We start from the raw sequence: 12,768 nt of genomic DNA on the forward strand, positions 1-12,768 counted from the left end.
CACTACTCATCATCAGCCATAAAGGGATCTTCTTGAATTCCATGTCTACTCAGACAAGGGAAACAAAAGAAAAAATAAACAAGTGGGGCTTCATCACATTAAAGAGCTTCTACAAGGCAAATGAAACCAGGATCAAAATGTATAGGGCACCCACTAGCTGGGAAAAAATATTTGCAAACCATATATCTGACAAGGGATTAATCTCCATAATATATAAAGAACTCACACAACTAAATAACAAAAAAACAAACAACCCAATCAAAAAATGGGCAGAGGAAATGAACAGACACTTCTCCAAAGACGATATACAGATGGCTGATAGGCACATGAAAGGTGCTCAACATCACTAGTCATCAGGGAAACACAAATCAAAACCACACTAAGATATCACCTCACCACCATTAGAATGGCTATAATCACCAAGACAAAAAGCAACAAATGCTGGAGAGGCTATGGAGAAAAGGGAACCCTCATACACTGCTGGTGGGAATGCAAACTGGTGCAGCCTCTATGGAAAACGGTATGGAGATTCCTCAAAGAATTAAAAATAGAGATGCCCTATGATCCAGCCATCCCACTACTGGGTATCTATCCAACAAACCTGAAATCAACAATCCAAAGAGGTTTATGCACCCCTATGTTCATCGCAGCATTATTCACTATAGCCAAGACATGGAAGCAACCCAAGTGTCCCTCGCCTGATGAGTGGATAAAGAAGATATGATATATATATACTATGGAATACTACTCAGCCATAAAGAAAGACAAAATCGTCCCATTTGCAACAACATGGATGGACCTGGAGGGTATTATGTTAAGTGAAATAAGCCAGAAAGAGAAAGACAAACATTGCATGATTTCAGTCATATGTGGAATATAAACCAACACACGCACAGACAGAACTGTTTGGTGGTTACCAGGGGCTAGGGGGGTGGGGGGTGGGCACAAGCATGGAGGGATGCACTTATATGGTGACTGATAAATAATAATATACAACAAAAATTTCACAATTAAAAAAATCCTAAAAAAATAAAAATAAAAAATAGGATATTTTTCATCTCATATAATTTTTGTGTGTGTGTGTGTGAGGAAGATCAGCCCTGAGCTAACATCCATGCTAATCCTCCTCTTTTTGCTGAGGAAGACCAGCTCTGAGCTAACATCTATTGCCAATCCTCCTCCTGTTTTTTTTTTCTCCCCAAAGCTCCAGTAGATAGTTGTATGTCACAGTTGCACATCCTTCTGGTTGCTGTATGTGGGACGTGGCCTCAGCATGGCCTGAGAAGCGGTGCGTCGGTGCGCGCCCGGGATCCGAACCCGGGCCGCCAGTAGCGGAGTGTGCGCACTTAACCACTAAGCCACGGGGCCAGCCCTCATAAAATTTAAAAACAAAACAGGTAAGTACAAAATTTACACCATGACTGCAGCTATATTAGAAAATATCCTTATGGCAAAGTAATTTGCCAGGATGAAAATAGTTGCTGTGTTGGGGTAATACAGTCGTAAGTGATTAATATTTTTAAATGTTTTATATTTTAATTCACTAAATAAGTCTTAATTGAGCTCTGTTAGAGTACATTATTACATTAGAGACATAAATTAAAAGAATAGTAAAAACAAAGAGAGAAAACCTTCAGGAACTTCAGACGTTTTGGGGGGAGACAGGCTATAATCACACAATGTGATCTTGTCACACAAGATCTTTAATATTTTGTTTTTTTTAATTGAAAATCAAAGAAACTAGAGAAGGTGGAGTCAAGATGGCGGCATAAGCAGACTCTGAACTCACCTCCTCCCGTGGACACAGCCAATTTACAACTACTCGTGGAAAAATTACCCCTGAGACAGAACTGAAAACTGGATGAGAGGAACTCCTGCAACAACGGACAATCCTAACTGAGGTGGAAGAGGCAGAGACTCCCTTCTGGAGAGGAAAAACGCCGCCTTCACAAGCCGCCAGCGTCACGGCCGCCGGGAGCAGCTCACAGGTACGCACCCTCCCTGGAGGCGCGGGGCCCTGAGCCGGGGAGCGCCCCCGCTGTGGGCATTTTGTGGACCCAGCACAATCGACACCAGCAGCATAATATCTGACTGTGCCTGCTACTAAAGCATTGGGGAGCACCCCCAGAAAACCCGGTTCACAAAGAAACTAAAACCGGCTCTTAAAGGGCCCGCACGCAAACTCACCCGTTTCAGAAAGCATCCTAAAATCACCAGAAAGAAAGGTGCACAGTGCTTTGGTGACAGGAGACTCACCTAATAGGCCCTGAGTGCATCTTGGTGAGGGGTGAGACCTCTCAGGGGGCTGGGACATTGGCGGCGGCCATTGTTGTGGCCTGGTGTGAGCATGCTGACACAGACGCCATTGGAGTTCTCCCTGAGGCCAGCTAGCCCAGGGTCTGCCCCACCCACTAGAGCACCGATTTAATCCAGCTCAGCCAGGGCAGGCAGCCCACCCTAGAGACTGGCCCCACCCAACAACAAGCCCTCAGGCAACGTGTGGGCCTGCATAGATTGGTGACTGAATTCTCTGCAGCCTGGCAACTGAGCTGACTTGATCGGGGCAGGGTGTGCACAAGGAGCGAGTGGAGAGTGTGGGGCGGTGGCGGAGCATGTGGGGCTCCTGCCGGGGAGAGACTGGGTGCGCTTGGGAAGGTCGGGGCACGCACACGGGGCAGGACTGTGTTGACTGTGTGTGTGGACCTGTGGGCGGCAGGGTTTGTCAGCTGCAGAAGACTTGTGCTTTTCAAAGACCCACATAGGAGGTTTGCGCCACCTTCCAAAGCCTGAAAGGATTGGGTGCTCCTGTGCCTGAGGCCAGCCCCACCCAGCTGCAATCCTCAGAGAGCTGACAAGAGACCTAATAGGCTAGAGGCTTACAGCAATTGTAAGGCCCTGAGCCTAACAACCTGCCACGCTGGGGGCCCACTCACTTAAAATAAATACTGCAACACAAATGTGGTATTAGAACTTGCAGCCAACTGTGCTGGGGCTCCCCACACCTGATAAAGAGACTGAAGGGCCCACAACAACTACAAGCAGCTGAGCATTACAACAGCTGACCAGGAGCATAACTTGGCCTCCCTGGGTGCCTACAGGGACAGCAAACAGGCCACAACAGAAGGACACAAGTAGCCCACATAGGGGTCACCCTTGGAACATTGAGAACTGAGGGAAGCACACTGGAAGCTTTCTAAGGCATCACTTACATAAGGTCACCTATCCAAGAGCAGGAGACGTAGCTGACCTACCTAATACACAGACACAAGCACAGGGAAAGAGGCAAAATGAGGAGGCAAAAGAATACATTCCAAGTAAGGGAACAGGACAAAACCCCAGAAAAGGAACTAAGTGAAACAGAAATGAGCAACCTACCCAACAGAGAGTTCAAACTAAGAGTGTTAAGGATGCTCACTGATCTGGGGAGAAGAATAGATGAACTCAGTGAGAATGTCAACAAAGAAATGGAAGATATAAAAAGAACCAATCAGAAATGAAGAATACAATACTGGAAATGAAAAATTCATTAGAGGGTCTCAAAAGCAGAGTAGAGGATACAGAAGAACGGATCTGTGAGCTGGACGAAAGACTAGAAGAAATTACCCAAGGTGAACAGGTAAAAGAGAAAAGAATTAAAAAGAGTGAGGACAGTCTAAGGGACCTCTGGGACAACATCAAGCGCACTAACATCCGTGTTATAGGTGTCCCGGAAGGAGAAGAGCGAGACAAGGGGGCAGAGAATCTATTTCAAGAAATAATAGATGAAAACTTCCCTAACCTAAGGAAGGAAACAGACATCCAGGTACAGGAGGCACAGAGAGCCCCAAACAAGATAAACCCAAAGAGGCCCACACCAAGACACATCATAATCAAAATGTCCAGAATTAAAGATAAAGAGAGAATCCTGAAAGCCACAAGAGAATGTCAAGTTACATACAAAGGAAACCCCATAAGGCTATCAGCTGACTTCTCGGCAGAAACCTTACAGGCTAGAAGAGAATGGCATGATATATTTAAAGTGCTAAAAGGAAAAAACTTACAGCCAAGAATACTCTACCCAGCAAGGTTATCATTCAAAATGGAAGGAGAGATCAAAATTTTCCCAGATAAGCAAAAATTAAAGGAGTTTGTCACCAAGAAACCAGTGCTACAAGAAACGTTAAAGGGACTGATTTAAGGGCAAAGGAGAAGACCACAAATAGGAAAAATTATCTATTTCCATGATTAGAACGTAATGGATACAAATGCACAAAAAAGAGGTTAGATATGATATCAAAAACATAAAAAGAGGGAGGAGGGGAGTTAAAGAGTACAGCTTTCAGACATAGGTCAAACTAAAGTGACCATCAATTCTGTATAGAAGAAGAAAGGAACAGAGAAGGACTACTAAAACACTGAGAAAAAAAAAAAGTTAAAAAATGGCAGTAAGTACATACTTATCACTAGCTACTTTAAACCTCAATGGACTAAATGCTCCAATTAAAAGGCATAGGGTGGCTGACTGGATCAAAAAACAAGACCCATATATATGCTGCATACAAGAGACACACTTCAGACCTAAAGACACTCACAAAAACTGAAAGTGAAGGGATGGAAAAAGATACTCCACGCAAATGGCAATGAAAAGAAAGCTGGGGTAGCAATACTGATATCAGACAAAATAGACTTTAAAACAAAAACTGTAAAAAGAGACAAAGAAGGGCATTACATAATGATCAAGGGAACAATCCAACAAGAGGATATAACACTTGTAAATATCTATGCACCCAATGTAGGTGCACCTAAATATATAAAGCAATTATTAACAGACATAAAAACAGAAATAGACAGTAACACAATAATAGTAGGGGACTTTAACACTCCACTTAGACCAACAGATAGATCATCCAAACAGAAGATCAATAAGGAAACATTGGCCTTAAACGACACACTAGAACAGATGGACCTAGTAGATATATACAGAGCATTCCATCCAAAAACCGAAGAATACACGTTCTTTTCAAATGCACATGGAACATTCTCCAGGATCGATCACATATTAGGCCACAAAACAAGTCTCCATAAATTTAAGAAGATTGAAATAATACCAAGCATCTTTTCTGACCACAATGGTATGAAACTAGAAATCAACTATAGGAAGAAAATCAGAAAACCCACAAATACGTGGAGATTAAACAAAATGCTACTGAACAATGACTGGGCTAACGAAGAAATCAAAAAATACCTGGAGACAAATGAAAATGAAAATAAGACATGCCAGAATTTATGGGATACAGCAAAAGCAGTTCTAAGAGAAAAGTTTATAGCAATACAGGCCTATCGCAACAAACAAGAAAAATCTCAAATAAACAATCTAACAATGCACCTAAAGGAACTGGAAAAAGAAAAACAAAATAAGCCCAAAATCAGTAGAAGAAGGGAAATCATAAAAATCAGAGGAGAAATAAATGAAATAGAGACCAAAAAACCAATAGAAAAAATTAATAAAACCAAGAGCTGGTTCTTTGAAAAGATCAATAAAATTGACAGATCTTTAGCTAGACTCACCAGGAAAAAAAGAGAGAAGGCACAAATAAGTAAAATGAGAAATGAAAGAGGAGAGGTTACAACAGACACCTCAGAAATACAAAAGATTATAAGAGAATACTATGAAAAGCTATATGCCAACCAATTCGACAATCTGGAAGAAATGGATAAATTCTTAGATCATACAACCTTCCAAAACTGAATCAAGAAGAAGTAGAGAATTTGAATAGACCAATCACCAGTAAGGAGATCGAAACAGTAATCACAAACCTCCCCAAAAATAAAAGTCCAGGACCAGACGGCTTCCCTGGTGAATTCTACCAAACATTCAAAGAAGACTTAATACCTATCCTTCTCAAACTCTTCCAAAAAATTGAGGAGGGGGGAAGCTCCCTAACTCATTCTACGAAGCTGACATTACCCTGATACCAAAACCAGACAAGGACAACACAAAAAAAGAAAATTACAGGCCAATATCACTGATGAACATTGATGCAAAAATCCTCAACAAAATACTAGCAAATCGCATACAAAAATACGTTAAAAAGATTATACACCATGATCAAGTGGGATTTATTCCAGGGATGCAGGGATGGTTTAACATTCGCAAATCAATCAACGTAATACAAAACATTAATAAAATGAAGAATAAAAATCACATGATCATCTCAATAGATGCAGAGAAAGCATTTGACAAGATACAGCATCCATTTATGATAAGAACTCTGAATAAAATGGGTATAGAAGGAAAGTATCTCAACATAATAAAGACCATATATGAGAAACCCACAGCTAATATCATCCTCAATGGTGAAAAACTGAAAGCCATCCCTCTAAGAACAGGAACCAGACAAGGATGCCCACTGTCACCACTCCTATTTAACATAGTACTGGAAGTCCTAGCCAGAGCAATCAGGCAAGAGAAAGAAATAAAAGGGATCCAAAATTGGAAAGGAAGAAGTGCAACTGTCACTATTTGCAGATGACATGATTTTATATATAGGAAACCCTAAAGAATCCACCAGAAAACTTTTAGAAGTAATAAACGAATATGCTAAAGTTGCAGGATACAAAATCAACATACAAAAATAAGTTGCATTTCTGTACACTAACAATGAAGTAGCAGAAAGAGAAATTAAGAATACCATCCCATTTACAATTGCAACAAAAAGAATAAAATACCTAGGAATAAACTTAACCAAAGAGGTGAAAGATCTGTACACCAAAAACTATAAAACATTTCTGAAAGAAATTGAAGAAGACACAAACAAATGGAAAGATATTCCGTGCTCTTGGATTGGAACAATTAACATAGTTAAGATGTCCATACTTCCTAAAGCCATCTATAGATTCAATGCAATCACTATCAAAGTTCCAACAACATTTTTCACAGAAATAGAACAAAGAATCCTAAAATTTATATGGAACAACAAAAGACCCCGAATAGCTAAAGGAATCCTCAGGAAAAAGAACAAAGCTGGAGGTATCACACTCCCTGATTTCAAAATATACTACAAAGCTATAGTAACCAAAACAGCATAGTACTGGCACAAAAACAGACACACAGATCAATGGAATAGAATCGAAAGCCCTGAAATAAACCCACACATCTATGGACAGCTAATCTTTGACAAAGGAGCCAAGAACATACAATGGGGAAAAGAAAGTCTCTTCAACAAATGGTGTTGGGAAAACTGGATAGCCATATGCAAAAAAATGAAAGTAGACCCTTACCTTACACCGTACACAAAAGTTAACCCCAAATGGATTAAAGACTTGAATGTAAGACCTGAAACTGTGAAACTTCTAGAAGAAAACATAGGCAGTACGCTCTTCGACATCGGTCTTAGCAACATCTTTTCAAACACCACGTTTGACCAGGCAAGAGAAACAATAGAAAAAATAAACAAATGGGACTACATCAAACTAAAAAGCTTCTGCACAGCAAAGGAAACCATCAACAAGACGAAAAGACAGCCTAACAATTGGGAGAAGATATTTGCAAACCATACTTCTGATAAGGGCTTAATCTCCAAAATATATAAAGAACTCATGCATGTCAACAACAAAAAAACTACCAACCCAATTAAAAAATGGGCAAAAGACCTGAACAGACATTTCTCCAAAGAAGATATACAGATGGCCAACAGACACATGAAAAGATGTTCAAAATCACTAACTATCAGGGAAATGGAAATCAAAACTACAATGAGATATCACCTCACGCCCGTCAGAATGGCTATAATTAACAAGACAGGAAACAACATGTGTTGGAGAGGATGTGGAGAGAAGGGAACTCTCATACACTGCTGATGGGAGTGCAAACTGGTGCAGCCACTATGGAAAACAGTATGGAGATTCCTCAAAAAATCAAGCATAGAACTACCATATGATCCAGCTATTCCACTGTTGGGTATTTATCCAAAGAACTTGAAAACACCAGTGCGTAAAGATACATGCACACCTGTGTTCATTGCAGCGTTATTCACAATAGCCAAGACTTGGAAGCAACCTAAGTGCCCATCAAGGGACGAATGAATAAAGAAGCTGTGGTATATATACACAATGGAATACTACTCAGCCATAAGAAACGATGAAATCCAGCCATTTGTGACAACATGGATGGACATTGAGGGTATAATGCAAAGTGAAATAAGTCAGATGGAGAAGGTCAAATACCGTATGATTTCCTTCATTAAGTAGTAGATAATAACAACAATAAACAAACACATAGAGACAGAAATTGGATTGGTGGTTACCAGAGGGGAAGGGGGGAGGGAGGAGGGTGAAAGGAATAATTCGGTACATGTGTGTGGTGATGGGCTGTAATTAGTATTTGAGTGGTGAACATGATGTAATCTATGCAGAAATAGAAGTATAATGATGTACACCTGAAATTTATACAATGTTATAAACCAATGTTACTGCAATAAACAAAATATTAAAAAAAAAAAAATCAAAGAAACTAAAAACATAAGAAAACTATTTTGTGCTTTAAATTTTCTTCTTTTTTTCTTTCTAAGAGCACATTCAAATTGTAGAGGCCCAGGTTTTAGTCTTCATTCACATATTGTCATGCCCTATATTGTAGACTACAGCTCAGAAGAACTGATTCAGCACTTCATCCCCCAGATGACGGCGGGCAAATGTGTTGGTGCCATAGCAACGACAGAGTCAGGGGCTGGATGGTAACTCAGCATTCCATTGGTTTTGAAGTCTTGGAAGCAATGGTCTAACAGCAAGTATTTTCTCAGTACTTGCTTTATACAAAACTGAGATATTAACACAGGGTAACGAAAATAAAATGGTGGGATATGAGTTGGATTTGGGGAGTGATGAATTTCAGATGTGGTGTGACATGCATGTTGAAATGGCCAGCAGGCTGTTAAAAAGGTGAATTTGGAACTCGAGACAGACTGGGCGGCAGTAGGTTTTAAAAGCCATTCATATACAAGCAGGAATTGAAGCTATGGGACTGAGTAAGATCATTTATTCAGTCATTTGATGGTTACTTAGTAAATGCCTTCAGTGTACCAGGTATACAGTCAATAAAACAGTTGCAGGTCCTGTGCTTATTGAGGAGAACGACAAGACACAAAGGGATATATTCTGAATTATAGATTATGATGGGTACTGTGAAGGAAACTAAGTGCTATGCTAGAGACTAATGGTGCACATGCTTTTGGTGGGGAAGGAAAAAGCAAATTTAGACAGGAGCACCAGAGAAGGCCTCCGAAGAGTGGTTATGTTTAAGCTGAGACCTGACGAATGAGAAGGGACCAGTCATGCAAGAACAGAGCGAAGGGAAAAGATGGAAAGGAGACCAAGGAGGAAACCTCGGGTGTCTTGTGTCATTTGGAACTGTACAGGGTGTAGCAACAGAGACAGAAGGACTGAGTTTGAAGGACATCTTGACAAGTGCTCTGTCATGAGCGCGAGGGGAAGTGAGTTTGTAAAGGCAATAGGACAGGAGTGAGGAGTTCGTGATGTCAAGGCCACAGAGATGAGAACCGAGAAAAGGTCATGGCAGACCCCTGGGGATCTTTTGATTGGGACTTCCGTGGAGAGGAGGGGCAGAAGTCACTATGGAAGGCAGTGAGATGGGTATTGAGAACACAGACTGATCCTTTTCAGAGTTGGGTGCTGAAAGGCAGTGTAGACGGGGGGCAGGAGTTGGACAGGCGGGCGCAGTAAGGGAATGGTTTAGGTAAAGAGAGCAGTGCCCTACGGGCCAACAGGGAACAGGCAGTGCAGAGGAAGAACTTGAAGACGTGGCAGAAGGAGTGACTGAAAAGCCAAGACTTCTTTCTGCAAAAGTCAGGCCCTAATGTTTTAAATTTTCTTTTTTGACAGTGCAATTTGTTTTTAAATGTCTTAATATTCTATAGTGTCACTTGGCAGTATGCTTAAATTGTATTTATCTTTCCCAGATATAAATCTATAATTACAAGCCAATACTGATACTAAATTTTGCCAAAATAAAAGGCCTTTTTTACTTCTTTTGCCTAAAATTGTGACCTGTAAGAAGTAGGAATTTAATCTTCTTCCTTTGCTTTTAAGATAATTCTCTGAGATAACTGGCTGAGTGCCCAATATTCTGATTGCATCATCTTAGCTCTGTGATCAGAATGTTCCAGCTCCAAGCCACTGAGTATTAGCTCTTATCTAGAGGCCACGGAATAAATGAGAGAGTTTGATTTATCCCCAACTTGCACACACACAGAGGCTTCTTGGATTTTTGTTTATTTAAGTTCTCTGTCCTTATCTGTGGTTAGGTACATGTAATTAAGAAGTAAGCCGAGAATGAGGGTGGAGAAAAGAGGCAGATTTTTTGGAAGGTTGCTGAGAGGAGCGGAAGGATAGCAGATCAGTCTGATATTTGGAGAGACAAGCCAAGGGGCCGAGAGAGTGGAGAAAGCTGCTCGGGAAGGAGAGGATTAGGGTGTTGAGGGATTATGGTGAGAAGTGGAGAGAAAGCATGTGGGAGGGAAGAATAAAGAAGATGGGACTTCAGAGGTGGCATGGCCCTTCCTGTGTTCTTGCTTTGATCTGGCCTTCACAGAAAGAGGTTGAGCTCGCTGGAGAAGATCCAGGGCTTTGCTGGCCCTCCCCTGCCACACACACAGGAGACCCCATGATGTACACTTAAGTACATTTGCATGATCCTGGAACATTTCATATGCTTTCAGGCTGGTTTTCTTATTTGGCCATCCCGATAACCTGTATGAAATATAGAGGTATTGTGAGCCCTATGTAAGGAGAAAACAGAAAATGAGAAATGAAATACTTTAACCAAGCGCATAGAGCAGATTGATGTTCTGACACTCGCTGTGTGATTGTGGGCATAATCTCTGAGCCTCAATGTCTGTATCAGTGAAATTGAGACAATGACGCTTACTTAATGGGATTATTGGGAGGGTCTGAATTCTTGGCAAAACTAAGTGGTATATTTTAAAGCCATTTTTGTTATTTAATATTTACCATTCAAAAGTTTTTTTAAAAATCCACAAACTGAGCTATGTCATTACCTTTGTTACCTTTGATATGTCCCTGTATAAAAGAATTATTTTAATAAACCATGTATTAGTACCTGATACTTCATACTGGTTTATGGTGAAAATTATATTAGAATACAACAGTGTGAAGCTTTAAAATGTTTCCTATAAGCATCCATCCTTTTGCTGAAAACCAGGCTACAGACTGAGTCACAGATTTTTGTCATTTAACTTGTCTTTCAAATAGGTGGCCTTGATTCTAATGCCGGGTGTCCTCAGGACCCCCCTCAGGGTCAGTATTTTGTTAGGAAGAGTCCCAGGATTCAGCATATAATTGTACTCACAGATATAATTTAGTACAGTGAAAGGGTACAAAGAAACCAGCAAAAGGAAAAGCCTCATGGATTGAAATCCGCAGAAAACCAGGAGCAGTTTCCAAGAGTCCTTGCCCAATGGCATCGCACAGGATTGCTTACTTCCTTCAGCAACAAGTTGTGACAACACATGTGGAATGTTGCCCACCAGGGTAGACTCTGAGGGACTCAGTGCCCATGGTTTTATTGGAGGCTGGTCACACAGGCGCCTTCTGCTTAGTGTGCACCATAAGTTGATATTGCCAGAAGGAAAGCAGGTGTTCAGCATAAACCATACTATTGGTACAAACAGTTGAGGCACAGTGAGCCACTCTTACCAGTTCTGGGAATGGGGAGAACTCTCCTGAAATCCAAATTCTCAGATGCCAGCCTGGAGCCAACCTTGTAATCAGACATTTCCAAGGATAGCAGCCTGAAGCCTGCTGTATTAACTCTTTTCTGCACACTTGGCATTTTTAATAATGTAATTCAACTAGTGTTTATTGAGTGGCTGTTGTGTGCAAAGCACGTGCTAGGTGAGGGGCATATAAACATGATCTTGATATACACTGTGTCCTTAAAAGGCTCAAGTCTGGTGGGTGGAGTGAGTAGGAAAGAGGAGGTCTTTTTATTAATAACTGAAATTCAGGGAAATGCTGTAGGAAAGTGTGTTTGTTTCCTATACCTTCTGGAACAAGTTACCACAAAGTCGGTGGCTTAAACCAATGGAAATTTATTCTTTCACAGTTCTGAAGGCCAGAAGTCCAAAAACAGTATCAATGGGCCCAAATCAAGGGCCACACCCCCTCCAGAGGTCCTACGGGAGAATCCATTCCTTGCCTCTCCCATCTGCTGGTGGCTGCCAGCGTTCCTTGCCATGTGGTCTCATCACTTCAGTCTCTGCCTCTATGGTCACCTTACTCCTGATCTTCAGTCTGTGTAATCTCCCTCTGCCTCTCTCTCAAAAGGACATGTGTGATTGCATTTAGGGCCCATCCAGATAATCCAAGATAACCTCCCTATCTCAAGATCTTTGAATTAATTACATTTGCAAGACCCTTCTTCCATATCAGGTCACAGTGACCCATTCCAGGGATTAGGACCTGCTCTCTTTGAGGGTCACTATTCAGCCTGAAACAGAAAGCGATAAACAAAGTGCCATGGGATATGTAATATAAAGAGCATATACAAGAAGAAGAACCAGAAAAATTTCACAGTAATACATGATGTGGACTATTTATACATGGTGCTATTCATTGTAGGATGTTTATGAAAATTGGAAGGTACCTAAGTGTTCAGTAGTAGGAGATTGTTTTAAAAAATCAAATCATGATAAATTGATACAATGAAATTCTATGCTGCTAATAAAAATTATCTTATAGAAAAACATTAGA

The 12,768-nt window shown here is 40.9% G+C and overlaps 1 protein-coding gene across 1 annotated transcript in view; it reads left to right on the top strand.

Annotated features, from left to right (window-relative positions):
* ACADL (acyl-CoA dehydrogenase long chain) overlaps positions 1-12,768 on the top strand; it is a 51,719-nt gene that overhangs the window by 7,184 nt on the left and 31,767 nt on the right. The window contains 1 exon segment of the mRNA XM_087424513.1: positions 8,550-8,714. Coding sequence (XP_087280639.1) covers positions 8,550-8,714 — 165 coding nt within the window.

Source organism: Ceratotherium simum, chromosome 37 (assembly GCF_057802395.1).
Source record: "Ceratotherium simum simum isolate JZ-2026a chromosome 37, ASM5780239v1, whole genome shotgun sequence".
In the NCBI taxonomy this organism is placed as follows: Eukaryota; Metazoa; Chordata; class Mammalia; order Perissodactyla; family Rhinocerotidae; genus Ceratotherium; species Ceratotherium simum.